At 38.0% G+C, this 20780-nt stretch overlaps 4 protein-coding genes across 13 annotated transcripts; 2 read left to right on the forward strand and 2 right to left on the reverse strand.

Moving 5' to 3' along the window:
- The first annotated feature begins 4746 nt into the window (after positions 1-4746).
- Positions 4747-12586, forward strand: LOC113315593. 10 transcript variants are annotated; one of them, XR_003342951.1, is made up of 5 exons: positions 4747-5173; positions 5602-5678; positions 6669-6712; positions 6861-11505; positions 11816-12586. XR_003342951.1 is itself a non-coding variant. In XM_026563889.1 (5 exons), exon 5 carries the CDS (start codon positions 8255-8257, stop codon positions 10001-10003), a length of 1749 nt encoding a protein of 582 aa, XP_026419674.1. In that variant the 5' UTR covers positions 4747-5173; positions 5602-5678; positions 6669-6712; positions 6861-7799; positions 8169-8254; the 3' UTR covers positions 10004-12586. The 10 variants fall into 10 exon arrangements, 9 of the variants coding, with proteins under 9 accessions (XP_026419674.1, XP_026419644.1, XP_026419639.1 ...); XM_026563889.1 differs by having other exon boundaries at positions 6861-7799; positions 8169-12586; XM_026563859.1 differs by having other exon boundaries at positions 6861-7068; positions 7277-12586.
- On the forward strand, positions 10893-11438 carry LOC113359902 (dnaJ protein homolog). The gene has a single exon (XM_026603469.1). The coding sequence runs from the start codon at positions 10893-10895 to the stop codon at positions 11436-11438; it is 546 nt and encodes a 181-aa protein (XP_026459254.1).
- Positions 12587-12988: 402 nt separating the features above from the next.
- Positions 12989-13961, reverse strand: LOC113315630 (pentatricopeptide repeat-containing protein At1g62670, mitochondrial-like). Its single transcript, XM_026563898.1, has one exon. It carries the CDS (start codon positions 13944-13946, stop codon positions 13020-13022), a length of 927 nt encoding a protein of 308 aa, XP_026419683.1. The 5' UTR covers positions 13947-13961; the 3' UTR covers positions 12989-13019.
- Positions 13962-13988: 27 nt separating this feature from the next.
- On the reverse strand, positions 13989-14879 carry LOC113359909 (pentatricopeptide repeat-containing protein At1g12300, mitochondrial-like). The gene has a single exon (XM_026603477.1). It carries the CDS (start codon positions 14877-14879, stop codon positions 13989-13991), a length of 891 nt encoding a protein of 296 aa, XP_026459262.1.
- Between the last annotated feature and the right edge of the window lie 5901 nt (positions 14880-20780).

The following is a 20780-nucleotide window of genomic DNA, read 5'->3' on the forward strand; positions in this document are numbered from 1 at the left end:
AAAACGATGTATATATTCAGAAAAAAAATAAAAATAATAATAAAAATAATAATAATAATAATAATAATATCAGAAAAAATTCAAAAAAAATTCAAATATTTATCAATTCCATCCTCTATTGTTCCAAAAATAAAAGAGAGTAGTCAATGTAAATAAGAGTCATGTAAAGACTCATCTTTTGTTTTATTGTAATAAGCAAGGAAGGGTGTATGCCGTTGATGTACAACGCGAGTAATTGTGAAATACCTCCTACTCATTCACAATTCTCGTAAAGTCCGGACAGCTAGCTAGATTTCGACCTCAGTTCTTAGCCTGAGAAACTATCTCTTGGTGATTAGTAGTCATAACATCCGATCTTTCTTTACACATGTGTAGATACACTTTACACTCTTATCACATGTCTTTATTTGTTATCAGTGCTAGGATTGTGCCTTAGATAGCTAGATTGACATCTCCATTTTGCTGTGATCTTAAACTGTCTTGCACATGTCACATTTGATGGAATCTGAGCTCATATTTTGTCCTAGAACTTTGTAGGTACGTTCTAAGCAAACCTTCACGAGACTTCACTCGTCCACTAGGGACACTTAGTGGTTTAAAAGGCTTATTGCATTCGCTAAATGCAATCGAGAGACCAGCGACAGTGGTATAGGTAGGATTCCCTTAGTTTTGTTTTACTTGAGGACAAGTAAAATTCAGGTTTGGGGGTATTTGATGAGTGCTAAAAAGTGCATATTCTATATATTTTTCTTGGCATTTAACTCATCTTTTGTGTATTAATTCTACATTTTATCCCATATTCTGTATTTTCATTGTTTTCAAGAATAAATATTTTTATTAATTAATTTTGCATTTTTAGGTACCAAATAAAGTTTGGATGAATTACGGAGCGGAAAAGAGCAGAAAAGTGGTGGAAGCCAAGAGGAATCACACAAGGAAGCCGCGAAGAATGTTATGCGCAAGACCAGAAGGCTAAAACTGGGCTTGAAGAGGAAGAATTGTTCTTAAAGAAGATATGGGCTTGGCATACCCAAGTCCCAAAACCCTCACCCAAATCCATTTCCTATATCCATACCCGTTTCCCTTTCTAGCCGTCAGATTGGATCATCTCAGCATCCTATGGTCGCAGCATCGCCAGTACATCAAAGTTTGAAGATCCTGTCTAACACTACAGCACCTAACTCCATCTTGAGCCGTCAGTTTCGTTGTATCAAGCATCCGACGGTCGATACCAGCCTCTTCACTTGTAGCCGTTAGATCGATCTATCATTTCCGCATCTCACGGCTCAGCTTTGTGAATCTTCGAGACTTGATGCATCCGCTCAACACCCAAACACCTAATACCTATACCCATCAACCAAACACTACCCTAACCCCTAATCCCATCGACCTTCTCTTTCTTCTTCCCCCTTCTTCTCTTCTGCAACTCCATGTCTAGCGCCACCAACTCCACTGCCCCGTCGCTGCCACCACCACCAACCCTTCACGATCTCTCAAATCACTAACCCCATCATTATTACCACTTTCACCAACTCTATGTCCTTCTAATTTCTCAATTTCACGCCTCACCCATGTCAGGAACCCTAGAGGTGAAATTGATAAATTAGGTCGGAATAGAGTTGCAATCAGGGCATGGGAAGAGCATGAGAAGACGAATAAGAAGCATGGGTCGACGAATTTGATTGCTATCAGTGTTTATGTAAAGTTTAATTTCAACTTTTGAAATTCTGTGAAATTAGGTATTTGGGGGAAACTCATGTAAACTATAAATAGGGGATGTGTGGGAGGATTAGAACTCATGCCTGGGTTAGCCAGAGCTCAACCTTAGAGGCCTGGACTAGCCAGTGCTCTCTATTGTTAGTTTCAATTACAATTTCAGTTTTTAGCATAATTTCATGTTCAGTAGAACTCAATTACATTTGTTCACAATGTTTGTTATGTTCTAATCCATTCTGCTAGGGTTAGATGGAGCCCTTAATATTTTGCTAAATTGATTCATGTTTTTAGTGGTGCTATTGCTGTACTTAATTGCTTAAGGGTAGATTTCATCTTAGTTCCACAACATATTACTTTCACCATGTATGTCATGCATCCTTGGTAGTTTGATCAATTCTATGTTGTTGTGCTGTAAATCATGCTTAAAATGAATAGATTTATCTTTTGATTAGTTGTGCTTTAATCAGACAATTAATACTTGTGATAAATACTTTTTACCAGAGACAATGACATCACTGTAACTGAATTACTTAGCTAAGATTAGGTGGTGGACTCCAAAATCCTAGCAATCTCCATATCCACACTGAGCTTTAGCTTTTGTCTTGACACTTTAGGTTTGAATTCAATTAAGAAACATAAAAAATCAACACAGCTCCCTCCTTGTCCCTGTGGACTTCCCCTGCTTATTCACTCACTACAACTGACCCTGTATACTTGCAGGTCTAAGTTGTAGGTTCTTTCAAAACCCTACCACTATCTTTATCTCTGCTTTGAGTCGAGACTGCAAGGGCTTTTTCTTTAATGGTTGGAGTGAAATAGTCATCTAGCTTCTCAATATCCCAAGAATTTTCTGGTGTAATTTGTTACTTTACCAGGTTAGGAATTTGTTCTACTTTATCCGATGGTTTTTAGATTATATCTTCACTGGGAGTCCATCTGTCTTCTCAAAATTTTTTCCGACTCTCCATTTTTTTATTTGCTACACGAAGTTACCTTTTATAAGATTCTGACCTTTTTGGATACTAGTCCAAAACTAAGAAAGGTTAGAAGATCTAGAAAATTTTAAAGGATTAGAATTAGGGAAATATTTTGCTTTTAGAAGCCTGATCCATAATTGATGTGGTTCAGATATTAATCTGGCTAGTTTGGTGAAAAAAGCTAAATTGAACTGGTGTGGGTTTTTAATTCTTAACCCCCTTGAGATATGGGTTTGCAGATACCATACCAAACTTTTACAAAACCGCGCTGTCGATTAGTTCCCTCTTTTCTCCACCAAAAATTTCTTTGAATCATGTCCAATTGATCCATCGTCTCTTTTGGTAGTGTCAGCACTTGCATTTGATAAGTAGGGTAAGCTTGAAGAACCGATTTTATTAGGATTGTCATCCCTGCCTGAGATAGAAGCTTTTATTTCCAACCTTGAAGTGTAGAATAATACCTTTGTAACAGAGGCTCAAAATTCTCCTTTCTATTCTTATATATATAGAAAAAAGAGGAGTCCCCAGATATCTTTCATTTTTAGTCATCAGTTGGACTTTTAGGAATTCTTGCAATTATTTTTCCATGTCTCAAATGAATGCGGTGGCTAAAATATATTCCTGATTTTTGGAGATTAATCATTTTGCCCCGTTATATCTCCAAAAGTTGATAATATGTTTAATAGATTTTCCGCTTCTCCTAAATCCGCTCTTGTGAATAGAAAACAGTCACCTGCGAAGAACAGAGATGAGAGATATTCGGAGCGTCTTTATTGATTTTAAGACCATATAGCATCTTTTCTGCTACTGTTTTTTCCAGAAGTTTTGAAAGAATTTCCATCAAATTAAGAAAAGATAAGGGGAGAGTGGATCTACCTATCTTAAACCTCTGGTGTTTTTGAAAGTTGGGCCTGTGGTAGGGATGGCAATGGGGCGGGGACCTTGAATCGCATCCCCTATCCCGTTCGAAAAACCAAAACCTATCCCCTACCCGCTCCCCATAAAAATGGGGCGGAGACGGGTATGGGGAATCCCTGTAGGCGATGGGTTTCCCATCGATCACCATAACATTACAATAAATATTTAAAATTTTGTAAATAATAATAATTTAAAAATAATTATAATGATTCAAACAATGATACTAACTTAAGCAGTTTAAATTTATAATAACCAACTAAAACTGAAAAATAAATGAAACAATTGATCCACAAATAAGTATTATGATTCCTTTTACTTCTTAGTTCCTCATTATTAACGGAAAAGATTTTGAACTCGCAGTGCGAGTTCAAAGAAGAATTCGCAGCCTCACAGCCGTCAGATGGTGGAGATATGACATCACCTAACCAAGGATTTTACCACAATTATCTTTACTAATATATGTGGTTAAGTCATGATGTCACATCTCCACATCCAACGACTTTTGATGCTGCGAATTCATTTTTGAACTCGCAGTGCGAGTTCAAATTTTTTTCCATTATTAACCATTTTCCTCTATGTTAATCATCTCATCATGATTTTCTTCGTTATCTTCCGATAAAGTTCCTCGATCAGATATAATAGGTTATGGTATGGGCCGGGTATGGGGTGGGGACCTTGAATCCCATCCCCACCCCATCCCGCATCACTACTTTCAGAAATTTTCCGTACCTCGCCCCGCTCCCCGTTTATACGGATAAAATCCTAATCCATAAGGGGCGGATCCCCACGAAGATGGATTTGGGTGGGGCAAATTGCCATCCCTAGCCTGGGGAACCACCAAGTAGAATGGAAAAACTAGTGGTTAAAATACGTTCATGACCACTAGTTCAAATTTCAAAATCCTTTGCCATTCGTATTTTCCAAAAAACTTAAATGGTGGGAGATTAAATTATGACAGATACTAATGATGTGGGGAAATATTATGCGGGAGTATAGTCCGTTAATTCGTTAATACGCGTATAATACGGGATTCCATATGTAGTTGCTTACGCGTAAGATACGCATATAACTCGGATTCGAAAAAAAATCGTGTATAATTCTTCTTGCTTGAGAAAGCAATTTAGATTCTCTAATTGTAATCCGAATGGAGCCCTTTTAAAGCTCTTGCAGCCCCAAAAACAATGTTCTTCTCTTCCGATGTACTGTGCCTAGTGCTTACCAATCTCTTGCAGAAACTAGAGAGAAAAAACAAGAAATCATACTTTCTTCAATGAAAAAAGTTGAGATTTGATGATTTTATTTGTTTATTCTCTTTAACATAATCTGGGTGTGTTTCAAAATTCCATCTTTTCGGGGTAAAAATGTCTGCAAACATGGTTTCTCTACTAAATTCAATGTTTACTACTTTGTCTGGGGTTCACAATTCTTCCGATTCTTGTAGAATTGTTGTTCCAAGTAGAAATAAATTGGGTTCTTCTTCTAGCGAGAGAAAGATGATATTGTGATGTTGTTCTGCACCACCTAGAAATGTTGAATATGGTATATCAGGACTGAAGTTCAATGTAAGTTCACTAACAGAAAACCCCAATTCATTAATTTCAATTTTATTGTAATTCTGCAATTTCTAGTGTAATTACACATGTTTAAAGATATTTTTGCATAATTTAGTGAAAAACTATGTGTTTGGGAATGAAAATTTAGGTTTTCTTTTAATGTAATGGATTGGATGCTGCTGACCAAGAGAATATGTTTGTGGGTAAAGAGATAGATGATGAATTTTCTGATGTCCTCATTGAATGTAGAGATGTTTACAAGTCATTTTCTGGTGTCAGCTTTAAGCTGAGTGTTTTCTTATTAGTTTGGCGAATTTGGGTTATCCTTTTTGTAATGATGTTTCTATTTCTACTTCCATTTTTATGAATGTGGAAAAGGATTGATTTTTTGGTTTATTAGCTGTCTTGATTTTTTGAATATATCTACTATTTGGCAGGGAGAGGTTTACATTCGTGGAAGAAAGAGACGTGGTTTGATAAGTGATGATGAATTGTAAGACTCCACATTGGCTTGGTATGTTCTTTCCTTGTAACCCTGATATTGCTAGTGCTACATGTTTCATCTTTTTACCGAGCCCATATCAAATCTTTTAGCATGTGTTATTTTTTTCTCTTCCCATATAACTTGCAGGTATTTCAAAGTGCCACTGTTTGATTCCTAGACCGTTCTTTGTAGTGAGCCATTGTGGTTTCCTCTTCGTTTTGTGAGTTGTGCTAGATAGGGAAATTCTTTATTTGATTACGAAATGTTTGCTGCTTTAAGAAATCAGGATATGCTATATGTAATTGTAGATAGAGAATGGTACCTGTATTGTTGTGTAACAATTTGTTGATCAGTTAAACTTTTTCACCAATTTCAAACTAGGAGTTTTTGTTAAGGCAGTTCTTGACTTTTGAAAATAACTTGAAATAAAGGAAACAGGGTTAAGGGAGATTCAACCTAACCTGATGGAAGTTTAGGCAATCTACTGCTCTCTTGAAATACGGTTGAGAAGTTATTTGGAAGTGACTTGGGGTTAAGGGATGAAAAGATGGGGTGTCCCTTGTCCTATTCTAATTTTTATTTTGAGTAACTTAAAGTTTTGGAAAGAATGATCTTGAAGTAAGGTGTCAATAGAAGTTGGGTTAAAAAGGGATTGGATATATATTTGGTTTATAACATCTTGGTGGACATATTATTGGTAGATTATAGATCTAATTACTTCAATTTGTATTCAAAGATAGAGGTGAAGTTTATCCATAGATCTTAGTTTCAAATTCTGTAAATGTGCTGAGTAATTCTTGTGTCATCATAAGGTTCGTAACTATTATGCCATTTCTTTGTGATAATGTGTGTATGGCTTATGTTAAATTTTCATATTCAGTAACCATTTGTGACTGTTTCCAAAGATCTAAAAGCCATACTTGGTAGTAAATCAGGATAACATCCCCTTAAACCTCCGTATTTTAGTCTCTGAATATGTTGTTTCTTACTCGTCCTTATACTTTATTTTGTGATCTGCAGATGTGAGAAATCATCATGTTATGATTCCTCACAGACATGGAAAGGTATGCAACATGATTCCGAGTCATCTGACAGTCAAGTTCCTTTCTCTATTTTCTTGTTTCTGTAACTCAATGAGTCTTCTTTATTTATCGTTGAACTTCCAATAGATGGCACATATTTTCTAATTAGTTTTCCTTTGCATGAACAAAGGCATAGGTCAAGCGGCGTTATTGGTTGTTTGAAGAAAACTCAGAATTGGTGCTTGCCTGCTGTAGGTGAAGAACACCAGCGATTTGCAGGAGCTAAAGCTAGAACTATGACACTTCACGCCTAAATCAATGCCTTTACGGAAATCATCTACTGCTATGTTTCTCATAAGCAAGAAGATTGTGCAGATAAAGCGGATTACTTCCATTTAGTAATGTAACCCAGACAAGGAAACTTGTCTGCCACTACCACATTTTGTTCTGTTGAAATTACAATGCAATGAGAAAAGTTAAATTTGTTCAGTTCTTCTTGTTCTGTGTTTTGTGCATTTTCCACCCATGCTGTCTTTTTTGAACCACCGTCTCTGGAGCCTAAGGTAGCTCAGGTGGTTTCTAATGTTGTTCAGTGTTTGTTTGCAGTGGGAAGAACCCTATGGAAACTCAGACTGATCATATCATGTGGTCCAGAATGTTCAAACAGAGTTCTAGCTAGGTGGACCAACCCAGAGTATTACTTATGAACAGTGAAAAGTCACATTTTTCGAGACACCCTCAAAACAGTTTCAAACACACATCAATTATTTGCTGTACTAGAAAACCACAATTGCATGATTCTCTTAGATTCCACCACCACCACCAGTTTCTCTCTGCACCTCCTCCCTCAACATCTTCAATTATTATAATTGATTACCTCCACCACCAACAGCAGCTTCCCTCTCTGTTTCTCTTCTTGTTTCAGACTCACAGTAACTTGATCACAACCAGTTCTTGTCATTTCTCTTCCAGTTTGATCTCTAATTCAAGAGGGTTTTGTGTCAGAGATCTCATGGGTGATGAAACTAATCAATTGTGGTAGCTGCATCATCAATTGAGAGAAGAAGTGAACGTAGAAGCCCACCGGTGCCAAAGGCAGCACCATGGCTAGTCTTCCCTTATGGAAAAGGTATGAAAAATCAAGCTTTTTATAACATTTGTGAACTCAATAACCAAACCTGTAGAAAGTCTACACCTGAATTGAGTGGGAAATCGTTTTGGCAACACCCTAGTCATCAAGGTTGGTTGATTATTCTATGCACTGAGGATCGCACTGATAATTTTGGTGATTGTTTTCTTTGGAACCCTTTAACATTGGAGACCATTCAGTTGCCTAGCATACAACAATGGTATGGAACGACACTCTATGTGTCGCTTTTCGGGGGTTGTATATTGTCTTCACCTCCTGATAATGCCGATTCCATAGTTTTAGTCCTTTTCTCTTATGCTTCTATAAGTAGTAATCAATTCTATCTATTTTGTCACCCTGGGGATAAAGAATGGAAAACAGACAAGTTGTCGGAAGATGTTCTGCTCAAGGATGATTATATTGAGCTCCATTGTTTTAAAGGTAAGCTGTATGTTATGGGTTTAAATTGTCACCACTTAGAGATTGAGATACAGAAACTTGATGATGGACATATAGATCTTTCTATTAGGAAATTTGAGGTGGCTAGGAACATTCGTAATCCAATACTAGGGGGGCGGTATTCTTCTGCTTTTAGACATCATTTTGTGGAAACTGTAGACGAATTCTTTTCCGTTACTCTACGTTACAGTTCAAGAGGATTTAAGAAGGTAGTATGCCAAATAGTTGTGTTGCGCTTGGATTTTTCTGCAATGGAGTGGAAGGAGGTGTATAGTTTGGGGGACCATGTTCTATTTGTTGGCACCAAATACTCGACTTCTTGCTCTGCAGCTGAGGCAGGGATTGCAAGGGGTTGTTTGTATTTTACACTTCAGTGTGATCAGAGTTTGTACAGATTTGAAGTAGAAAGTACCAGTAATTCAGTTATTTTGCCGTGTCTAAAGCTACCAACACCATGGGATTCGGCGGATTGGATCATGATCCCTAGGGGACGAAATGGAGAGGATGATATGGCGGGTAAAGATGAACCAGAGAAGAGCATGATAAAGGCAGTGGAATGTAAAGCATGCGTATTCAGTAATCATGAGGGTGGGAAACATGGTGGAATGGACAGCGGAGGAGATTCAGAGAAACCATGGCCTTGGTGCATTCTTATCGATGATAATGTGGAGTCTATCGCAAACCATCTCCATCGATTGGATTATGCCCATTTTCGTTCAGTCAGCAAAGCAAATTTGGCACTAATGCCAGTGGGAAAGCTTACATCCACTTGTGCCACTAGAGACACATATCTAACTCCTTGGCTGATGTTTAGTAGAGATCACGGATCCGCCACCTTCACTTTCGTTAACCCAATGTATGATAATGAGAAGTACTTCCTGAACCTCTTTGATCTGGTGGGTGCTGTAATCCGTTTTCAAAAGGGAGGTTGGTTACTGATGTCGAAGGACGATCAGGTAACTAATTCATTGTTCTTTTACAACCCATTCACAAGAGAGACCATCAAGCTTCCGCAACTGCCAGATGAAGAGATATATGGCTTTTCAGGTATCTCATTTTCCTCCTTACCAACTTCGTCAGACTGTGCTGTTTTTCCTATTGAACAAAGAGGGGGTGAAAACGTCTCGCTCTACTTCATTAGAAAGGGAGAAGCATTTTGGAGGTTTTTCGTCTTTGGTAATGCTGATATCGGAAAGTACATCCCATTGCATAACACTCAAGTTATATGCAATGGTGTTTTCTACTGTGTAGATTATAACGGAGTGTTAGGTGTATTTAACATAGAGGATAATAGTTGGAAAGTTCTGGAGAAACCCCATCAACAATTTGGTGCAATGTATCCAAGTTTCCTAGTAGAGAGTGGAGGAGAGCTTTTGTTGGTGAAATTAGAACGCTACGGAACTTTGTTTGGGATATTTAGACTGGATTTCAACAAGATGGAATGGATGAGGGTTGAAAGTCTAGGAAAGCATATGCTATTCGTCAGCTACACCTCATGTATCTCTGTAGTTGCTCCAACTAGTCGCATGGAGAACAAAGTCTATTTCCCTAGATTATGTCTTAACGGCGAAAGGGTTGTATTCTATTCTCTGGAAACAGGCACTTATTCCTCTTTTGGAAGTCAGCATTCTGCCACAGATTTTTATGATACTGAAGGATGGTATGCAAACTACACTTGGATTGAACCCAATTGGGTGAAATCCACAGCTCAAGACCTAGAATGGGTTATGCTTCCTTCTTCCTGAACATTTACTAGCCTGTATATGTTGTTCTAGCGTATGTTCGTACCTGGGGGTTTCTAAATTTTATGTTGTTTGTTGCTCATTTCTTTCTTTTGTAGTGAAGTTATGGGTGTTACCCATGTGGCTCAACCCTTGTGAATTATTGATTTAAAGTGTTTGTTTTTTACTTGATTTTGCATTTCTGCGGGTAATAAATGATGCTATTATATCTGAATTTCATTTGGTTTCTGATCTACAAAGGTTTCTCATGATTTATTTACAATGATGGGTAAGCTTGTGTCAGAATTCTCAAGGCCGAAGTACTTAGAAAGACGGAATTTCTGGAGCTACAAGAAGAATCAGGGCCATGCTACAGCAACTTTAAGGAGCATAGTTAGAGACCTGATGAAGGAAGGTCGTTGTCGGAATATTTTGATGACCCCTCAAGCTGACTGGGTGCTGCAGTGGCTAGAAATGCTGCTAGGCAATTCAGGGGGTTGGTTCTCAGGTTCTCCAGCAGTCAAATCCATTGGCAGGCGAAGCTCAGTTGGCAGTCAAAAAAGATTTTAGTGAAGGTGATTCTCAACAAGTGGTACACTGCACATACTTACCAAGAAACGAAAGCAGATCCCCCTGGAGAATTAGAGATCCTGTAGGTGATATTCTTGAAGCTCTTCTCATGCAGTTGACTTTGATCGTTGACCAACAGTTGACTGGCTGGAAAGCTGGGCTGACCGGTAGACTGTGTAAGTTGCTTGGGTGTCTAAATCCAAGCAAAGAAAGAAAACGAGGAGGCTATAAAAGATCTCCCTTTTTCACGGCTACAATTTGACTGAAATTCTAGCCTCTTTTTCTCTGAGTTGTAGGGTTCTTTAGAAAAAGAACTCTTGGTGATTAATATTCTGGGTTGAAGATGTCTAGACAAGGAGAATCTATTGTGCGTTCCCTGATGGTATCTCTGAGGGATCTCTACTGTGGCACTTCCAAGAAACTGTCCGTTTCCCACAATGTAATATGCTCCAACTGTGCTTGTTCTGGTTGCAAAGCTTCTGGCATGAAACTAGTAAAACTATACTATTATGGATTGGTCCAGCAGCCATGTAACGACTGTGGAGGTAGAGCAGTAGTAGAAACAACCATCAGCTGCCCTGGGTGCAATGATGACAAGGTTGTCCAGGAAAAGAAGATTATAGAAGTCCACGATGAAGGGATGCCCGTGCATAAGAAACCTGACATGAAAGGTAATTTGCATATTCACTTCATTGTGGAATACCCTGATTCATTGACAATGGAGCAGCACAAAGCCTTGGAAGGTTTGAGGAAGGAGGAAATCAAGATTAAACAAGCTGAAGCTCCAGATGAAGACGATGATATGCATGAAAGGGCCCAAATTCACTGGGTATTGACATTTTTACAGAGGAATATCCTATGTCGACATGAGTATACAATTCTTTTTTAAAAGTAAACTCTATGTCGGCAAACTCCAGCAGCAATGCTTCATAACTTCACACCATTCGCACTTGTCGGTAAGTTGACGTCTCTGTGAACAGCTGCATTCATAGGTGTCCAACTTTCTGCAACGTGATCGCCTCGATTCTATTTTTTTAGGTGTTTTTCTAGTAAATGTAAGACATTATCTCCCAACTGATAAATCCATTCAACTACCAAAAATATCTTCCCACGTTGATCTTTATTATTTATAGTGGCATACATGACTTGATTCTTTCTCCCCCATTTAAACTCCATTCTCTCATTAACTAAACCCACACAGCCTTTGATTTCTCTTCTTCAACCTCTACATTGCTGCTGATCGTATTACTTTTACTCTAATGGCAGATGCATCACCTACCAAAGAAGAATGTTCATCTGCATCAACACCAACAACAACCCATGATCATGATCACCACCAAAATGATCATAAGCAGCTGATAAAAGTTGAAGAATTTGGATCTCAAACAAGAAAACTTGAAACCCCAATAAGAGCTTTAGTGAAAAAACCAAAGGTAGGCCAATCAATGGAAGGGAGAGGAACTTATGTACTTTCTGTCGAAGGTATTGATGTTCTAAATGATGAACCAGTCAGATTTGATGTGTTTGTTGCAAAACACCAAGCAGGAGATGGAGATGATGAAGCTGAAGCTGGTCCTGATTCTGAATTTGGTAAATTTGCTGGGAGTTTAGTTGAATTAGGTGGATCGAGTGGAACAAAAACTTTAGACCTTGGGATTAGTTACTTAATCAAGGATATTCAGGCAACTGATTGTGATAATCTGGTTGTCACATTGAAACCAAGATCTGGTCAAGTTAGTGTTGGTTCTGTACGTGTTGAATATGTACTTCCCGATGACGACGATGAAGATTTCGACGATTGACCGCCTCATTAGTCATTTTGTATCAAATCTGTAATTTCGTTCCAAACGCCATTCAGTATTGTTGCCGTCGGTAGTGTTTGTGTTGTTGACGGAATACAGTACTTTAGATCACCTTTCACAACAACAACAAAAAAAAGATTCTGTAATTCCTCTTCTTGTATTTGTCTATGCGGGTTTTGCAGTGAATGCATTTTGTTTTGTTTTCGAGTTTGATAAACGAATGGCATTGGTTAGACCACTTACCGTAAATGTCAAGATTTTCAAAGTAAACAACAAGCCTGCAATATGTAGATGTATCAGTGAGGGACGGAGCTATGTGCATCCTAGGGGTGGCCCCCGCCCCCCCCTGTTTTTTGTTAATTCATTAGACATCCCTTGATGTTTTTGTTATTTGGAGAAAAAATACTTCAATAAGCCCCCCAAAAATATATGTTTTATACATTAGCCTCCCCTGTGAAAGATTTCTGTATCAGTCAAATTTATATTACTAGAATCCAAAACTGGGTTTGGCACCTGCTGGCTTTTTACCACTGTAAGTTAGTGCATTAACATTTAATGGATTACTTATCTTACCTTCAAAAGCTTTATGCATTGAAACTCTCATGATTAAGATTCACATTATCGCTGTTACGTCGACAATTACGATGTTCCATACAGGAAAAAAAAAACTATAGATTTTTTAGCTCACCTGCTGAGAGAGTGTACATTAAAAAGGACATAACAGAATCATTCGGTACAAATTCATTTTCACGCATCTTGCGAAGAAAATGCAATGCCTTGTCGGTCTCCTTTGCTATAAGTAAAGCCTGAATGATAGTATCATATGTTCGAGCATTTGGTGAACAACCCTTCTCTTCCATTTGGATGATTAGTTTTTCAGCCTCCAATACCATCTTGTGGCGACAGAGGCCGTTGATCATTGTGTTATATGTTACAACATCTGGAACAAATCCTTTGTTTTGAATCTCATTAAACAACTTTCTCGCATTTTCCAACTGGGAAGCTTGACACAAACCATGAATAAGAATGCTATACCTGTAATTATTAGCTGAGATTCCTGCACCTTCCATGGATTCAAACAGTTCGATTGCCGCCTCCATTTTTCCATTCTTGCAGAGACCATCTAACATGGTAGTGTATGTCACTTCAGTTGGAGATAAACCAAAAGATTGCATCTCATTAAGAAACCTTTGTGCAGTTTTCATTCTTCCATCCCGGTATAGTCCCCTTAATAGAATATTGTAAGTAACTGTTGTGGGTTTCAATCCATTTCGTTTCATTTTCTTGAATAGCTGCTCAGCTTCATCCAACTTACGATTTTTGCAATACCCATCCATTAACACATTGCAGCTGATAACATTCGGTTGTAGGCCTTTATCCACCATGGAGTCAAATAGATTTACCGCATCTTTCAAGCGACCAGCCAAACACAAACCGTCCATCATTGAGTTATAAGTAATCTCATTAGGTTTTATGTTTATCTTGTCCATCAGTTCAAATAACCCCCAAGCATCTTCTGTCATCCCATCTTTACAATGTGCATCTATTAATATACTGAAGGTTACTATGTCGGGTGAAATCCCTCGCTTCATCATTTCATCAAAATATCTTCTTGCTTCTTCCCATTGACCATGTAGTCAATGACCATGAATCAAAGTAGTATAAGTCGTTACATTGGCAGAGATTCCTCTATTGTCCATCTCTTGAAGGAGTCTCTTTGCCTCGTTCAATCGTCCGGAATTGCAAAGTCCATTGATCAAACAAGTGTAAACAACTACATCAGGTACCACATTCGAATCAAGATGCATTTCGGAGAAGAGAACCAAAGCTTGATCAACTAGACCTCCTTTACAAAGAGTATCTATAATGGCAGAATATGAAACAACAGTTGGGATGCAGTTCCATTTCACCATGTTGTTTTTAAGCTGAAGAGCACGACCCACTTCACCAATTCTACAAAGCCCTTGTATAAGAGTATTACACGTAACGGCATCAGGTTGAGTACCTGGGTGAGTCATTTTAGCAAACAGTTGAAAGGCCGGTTCAATCTCATCCTTGATACACAACCCTTTAATCAGTGTATTGATAGTGACAGAATTAAGATGATAACCTCTCTTTAACATCTCTCCAAGCAAACAAAACCCATGATTCACTTGGCCTAACCGACAGAAGCAATTAATCAAAATGTTGAATGTATATATACTGGGGTTTACTCCAAGCAAATTCATCTTCTTATACAACAGAATCACATCAGAATAACATCCAATCTTGGATAGTGAACCCAACACATGACAGAATGTATCATTAGATGGTAATGGCCTTTCTGAAATGAGTTGATTGAAGTATTTCAATCCATCATCAAGCTTTTTGATCCTTCCAGATTTACACTCATCCCTAACAAAACTCTCAAACTGTGTTACTACTACTCTATGATAATAACAAGCTCTCACAATTGTATGATGCAGATGCAGATATGAATGATTACCTCTTGTATGACGAAGCTGCAGTAATGTTGGACCCAATTTCATTTTCTCAGTTACTTGAAATCTTTAAGAGAAACAGTTAATGTAGTTTGGGATCAAACTGCAATGTTCCAAGCATAGCTCATCATATACATTTTCTCCTCTCACTATTTTTGATCATTAGAACCAATTTTCTTTTGAGAAGTACGAAGGAGAGAGCGAGAGATATATGGCATCCAAAAGAACTGCACCCAGTATTAGCTGGCAAAACCCTTGAAACCCCACGTCAGCCCTTAGAAATTGAATTATTGGGTTTGACTTTTACTGAGTAGTTTTCAGTCTTACATCTAAACCGACGGACGGTGCAAAGATATTTTTCTGAAATTACTCCGAACTATGCACAAGCGAAGAAGAGTTTCACTTATTGATTGTCAATCTACAATCTTTATTTTTATTCTTTTTGAAGTCAATCTACAATCTTCATCCAAAGCTCCTCCAAGTTATGGAACATGAACCGTAGAAAACAGACATGATATCTTAGATTGTCAGCTATTTGAACTCTTTATTTTGATCCAACTCTTACACCATGTTTGTTTACTCCTGACTCATCTGAGTCGTCTGGATCTGAATCATCTGGATCTGAGTGAAATCACCTGACTCATATGGATCTGAGTCGATATGTTTGTTTTGAGTCAGATCTGACTCATCTGACTCGGAAATAAGTGAGTCAGTGGTTTGGTCCCATGAGTCAGGGGTATTTTGTTACCTGACTCAAATGAGTCCGAGTCAGGGGTTATGTCTGAGTCAGAGGTCGAGTCAGATCTGACTCAAAATGGAAAACAAACGGTCTGACTGCTGACTCGGTCCGAGTCAGGGGTTGACTCAGATTCAGACGCCGAGTCAGCTGCAAACAAACAAGTTCTTAGTCTCATTCATTTGTTCTTGTGTTGTCAGACAAAAAATAATGAAACTTTCTGAATAAGAACATCATAAGGATTGCTTATAGTCAAATCTCAACCTTTATTCAATACATAGAGCAATACTTCTTAAGATTCCAATTGAAGAAAGCAAGCTTTGCAATGTAACAAACACATTCCAGATACATAAACATTCTATAAAACCAAGTCCATTTGAACAATAAAACAACTAACATTTTAGAATACAATTAACTTCTCTAGTAAATCCATTCAAATATAATTGAATAAAAAGATACATACTGGTATTAGAAAAACAAATATTGAAGCCCTTGAGATGAAAAGGAAATGTCTCTGCCAACTGAACTGCATCTTCAACCATAAGACGTGTTCCTTGCTGACCAACAACTACAGATGCAACCTTAGCAGGTATGAACAACAAGTATCAACGGTGTAACACGTATATGTGTACAGCTTCATCTTTTACATCGATGTATGAACCTTTAGGACCACCAGTGACAGAAACTAGAGTAATAAAATGGCTAAGGCACCCAGACGTAGATTATAGAATAATAACGAGTGCAAGGTAATTAATATTATCATCAAAAAAAAGAAGAAAAAAAATGGCTAAGGTAATTAGTTACTGCTATAAGACTCTCTGTTGATGAGAATTGACATAATTCTCTTGCTTCATCACTGTTTCAAAAAAGTATGTCTGCTTGGTTCCCAATTATTTCCCATAGTGGCTCTCAATGCAGGAAACATCTGATGCCGTAACAGCAACAAGTGTATATCATTCATGTGTGCCTCTTGGCATGCTTTTGCTATAGTTTGGATTGAGCGAGAAAATTTAAACAAATACCCTTACACAAAAAGTATACTTGTCCCGGTTACGTCTTCAGCAGTCAACTGTAACAAATGTTTGCATATTTGTATTTTATTTTTTGAATGGAATGCATTTTCTGGTTCAATTGCATAAATAATCAAAATGATATATCCACTAGTGCAACATCTTTTCTTCATTTATAAACAAGAAAGGGTTAAGTGGGAAAATGCCCCAAAATGGACCCCGAGCTGCAACATCTTTTTTTCTTTATCCACTAGTGCAACACCTTTTCTTCAACTTTAGTGCTGCCAATTGGTCTCTCCATCTGCGCTGGCATATCACCTTCTCAGATTCGTCTTCTCTTTCACAAATTCCAACCGACAGTTCCAGTTCCTTCCGAGATCGACCACACACCAGTTCCACTGCACAGTGTCAATGCTCAATTAAATCTCGGCTGCAACCAGGTGGCCAACTATTATTGCCTGACCATCTAACTTCAACTCCATCGAAGTGTTGCTGTTATAGAAGCCTTAGAACGACTACCACCAGTTCGACAATCCGAAACCCATTCTGCAATACTAAATTAATCACCAGCAGAACACCCATTTCTTGGCATGAACCCATTTCAGTTCGCATCCAGCCAATCTCCAATTCGCTCCACTGCTCGATTGAAAAACCAGCCAACAGACTCATCAATCACCACTGCACACGACCACAGCTCCTTTCCTTTCTCAAATTCCATCAGACCATTGTTGTACGCCATGAATCCTCCATCTCGGTTTGACGACAGTTATGGAGTGCCAGCATGAGTTATGGACTTGGCCGACCACTCACTCCTTCAGTACCTTCAGCAGTGCATTGGTGCTTTTTGCGGCAAATGCTATTTTAGCTCTTATTTAAGCCAGTTGACCAGTCAAAATAACACAGTTGACCAGTCAAAATAAATCAAAATGCCCCGTTTGGACTATTATAGGTACACTTAACGGATTGGGGCATTTCGATATCATTTTGGGGTATTTTAATCTTTCGCCTAACGGTCGGGGCATTTTCACAATCATGAGGTCCATTTTGAGGCATTTTGTCACTTAACCCAAGAAATCTTAAAGTTTTTAGTGAGTTGTTGAGCTGAAATTTAGCGAACCATGCACTAACATAAGAGATGTGGATGATGATTAACTTACAACTATTTCAGAAAACATCTTCCCTAGTGTACCATGTGTTCCTCTTCGTTTTTGTAAACCTAGTCTGTGTTTCTAACGGCACAAGCATATCCAAAGAAATTAATCTAAAGAGTTTATATTTAACCTAAGCCGTTGATTTAGATGTACGGCTGAAAATTATTTGGTAAAAGTCGAACCCAATAACTCAATTTCTAACTGCTCGGCTGACGTGGGTTTTAAAGGATTTTATCCATTTTATTACCAGCTAATACTGGGTGCAGTTTCTTGGGCGCCATATATCATTTTCGATATCAAAACTGATATTCTTAAGTGAAAACTACAGGGAAACCCATTCTCCCTGATGTTTCTACTGTGAAACCCACGCTCCCAAAACTACAGGCCCGCACCCAAATTCTGGAAGAAAATTATTCTCAAACCCAAAATATATAAAATTCTGTTTCTGTCTTTTTTCTTCTTCTTCTTCTTCTTCTTCTTCGTCTTTTCTTCTTCTTCTTCTTCTCCACTATACCTAGATCTCAGACAAAAGGGAGAGATTCCATTGATTTCGAGAACAAATTCATGCCTAAATTCGATTGATCTCAACAACAGCACCAAATCGTCTTCTTCTTCGAATTAACGACGAACACTCTTACTACCGATTCTCTTCATTACAATTTAAATTCACTACTGTTATTAATGGTAGCAGCAAAAATCCCTAAATGGGTTTGTAGAACACGGTTTGGTCATCATAGATTTATGATCAAAACTTGTTTTCAATGAAGATTTTGAAATGAGTTTCAGATTTTTATGAAACTCTCAGCCGTGAATTGAGTTGGAGTAAGCAATACTAAATGAGTTGTGAAGAAGGTTTAATTGCAGATGATGGTGTAAATACATCAAAGAAGATGATGGTGTAAATACATGATTTTGACCAAGAGCCCCCGAATAACTGAAAGATAATGGTTTGCGTGGGAGCTAATGAAACATGAAAGAAGATGATGATGTGGTTATGACGGCATAACATGTCATTCAGTCGATAAACTGTCTGCATAACATGTTATGCATTCGTGAAAATGGATGCATAACGTGTTATGTATCTACAAAATTTGTTGCATAACTTGTTATGCAGTCCAGAAAACCTGCATAACCTGTTATGCAGGTTTAATTGCAGATGATGGTGTAAATACATGAAAGAAGATGATGGTGTAAATACATGATTTTGACCAAGATCCCCCGAATAACTGAAAGATAATGGTTTGCGTGGGAGTTAATGAAACATGAAAGAAGATGATGATGTGGTTATGACTGCATAACATGTCATTCAGTCGAGAAACTGTCTGCATAACATGTTATGCATTCGTGAAAATGGATGCATAACCTGTTATGCATCTACAGAATTTGTTGCATAACTTGTTATGCAGTCCAGAAAACCTGCATAACCTGTTATGCGTCCGAAAATATGGCTACATAATGCATCGAGAAAATAGATGCATAACCTGATATGCATCCGTAAATATGGATGCATACTGCATTATGCATCAATTTTTTATATGTACGGCTAAAATCAACCAAAACAATGGTTACATAACTTGTTATAGATGCATAACTTTGTTATGCAGATACATAACTTGTTATGCAGTCGAAAAAATGGTTGCATAATTCGTTATGCGTCTGCAGAATGTGTTATGCATCGTTTTTGGTGACTGCATAATGGTTAAGTATCAAGTTTTCAAAAAAATTCCCTAAAATGAGGATCACCTCCGATTTTTTCGTTAAAAACAAAATTTGATATTCTTGTTTGTAATCGTTGCGTAGCTCTTTTAAAAAGATTTCCAACGATATAAAATTTGTAAAATTCTAAGGCGCGGATTTTTAGATATGTTATGTCCAAGTTGCGCTGCCAGTTATACCCCTGAAGAAGATAGTATGCATAACGAGTTATGCCTGAAATGATAGTATGCATAACCAGTTATGTATTGATTCATATAATAATTTCATATAATTATGGGTGTCACGGTATACAAAATTAATTGTGGGCCTGAGAACGAGAATATTTTTTTTTTGAGTCTCCCCCTAATTTCCCCTATTCTTAAGCTTTGCAGGTGCATTATGGCTCTCATGACTCCTGTTGCAAGTTGTAGCAAAGCCCATATGAATTGAGAATTGGAATGGGACCCACGATCCAAATTCTAACTAGAACTGATGTGGCATGGACACGTTTCTCACACTGCTTGAAAGATTGGGATGATTCACAGGACAGCTGCTGTCCAACAACTCCAACTTTCATTCAGCACCCAGTCTAACCAGGGGTTAGTCCACGAATGAGTTTGGGGGAGTTTAATGTATTTTGAATCTTGGGGATTTTGAGGGGGTGTAAGAGAGTATGGGGAGTTTGAGAGAGTTTGGTGTTTTGAGTGTGGGGAGTTTAAGAGACTCTCCAGAAATCTCTACTTTTTTGAGAGATTTGGAGTGAGGAAAAAATACACTATAAACTCCCCAGAACTCCCCCAAAAACATCAACTCCCTAACATTCTAATTTTAACGACTAACAGGGAGTTTGAGAGTTTCTTTCAAACTCCCCCACGACTAACAGGGTTTTCTAGGGAGTTTGGGAGACTCTTCTAAACTCTCCCACGACTAACAGAGATTTCGAGAGACTCCTTTGAACTCCCCCGCGACTAACAGGAAAAAACCAAACTACACCCAACTCCCTTGAGGATTAACACCCTGTAACTTTCATGTCGGCAAAACTGATGCCGTCAAACCTGCAACGTGATAGCCTCGGTTTCTATTTTCCATGTGCTTTTTAGCCTGACTTGATTGGGGTAACTCAAATTAATTGGGGTATACCCAATAAGACAAAATCAGGTCATTATGAAGTAAAGCCAAGCCACCCCTAAACCTAAAATTTTCTAAATGGCTAAAATGCCCCCCATAATGATTAACTCTAATTTAACTAAAATGATTAGATTAGTTAAATTAGTTAGTTGATTTAGTTATAAGTTGGGTTTTAGAAATCATTTAGAGAGGGAAGTAGAATGAAGTAGTAGAGGAAGTTTTTTTTGGG

The sequence above is a fragment of the Papaver somniferum genome, chromosome 1 (assembly GCF_003573695.1).
Source record: "Papaver somniferum cultivar HN1 chromosome 1, ASM357369v1, whole genome shotgun sequence".
Lineage (NCBI taxonomy): Eukaryota > Viridiplantae > Streptophyta > Magnoliopsida > Ranunculales > Papaveraceae > Papaver > Papaver somniferum.

Bases quoted from the DNA above. Each gene is read 5' to 3' on its own strand.
- LOC113315593 (XM_026563854.1), top strand. From the start codon at position 7,802: ATGAAAAATCAAGCTTTTTATAACATTTGTGAACTCAATAACCAAACC.
- LOC113359902 (XM_026603469.1), top strand. From the start codon at position 10,893: ATGTCTAGACAAGGAGAATCTATTGTGCGTTCCCTGATGGTATCTCTG.
- LOC113315630 (XM_026563898.1), bottom strand. From the start codon at position 13,946: ATGATGAAGCGAGGGATTTCACCCGACATAGTAACCTTCAGTATATTA.
- LOC113359909 (XM_026603477.1), bottom strand. From the start codon at position 14,879: ATGAAATTGGGTCCAACATTACTGCAGCTTCGTCATACAAGAGGTAAT.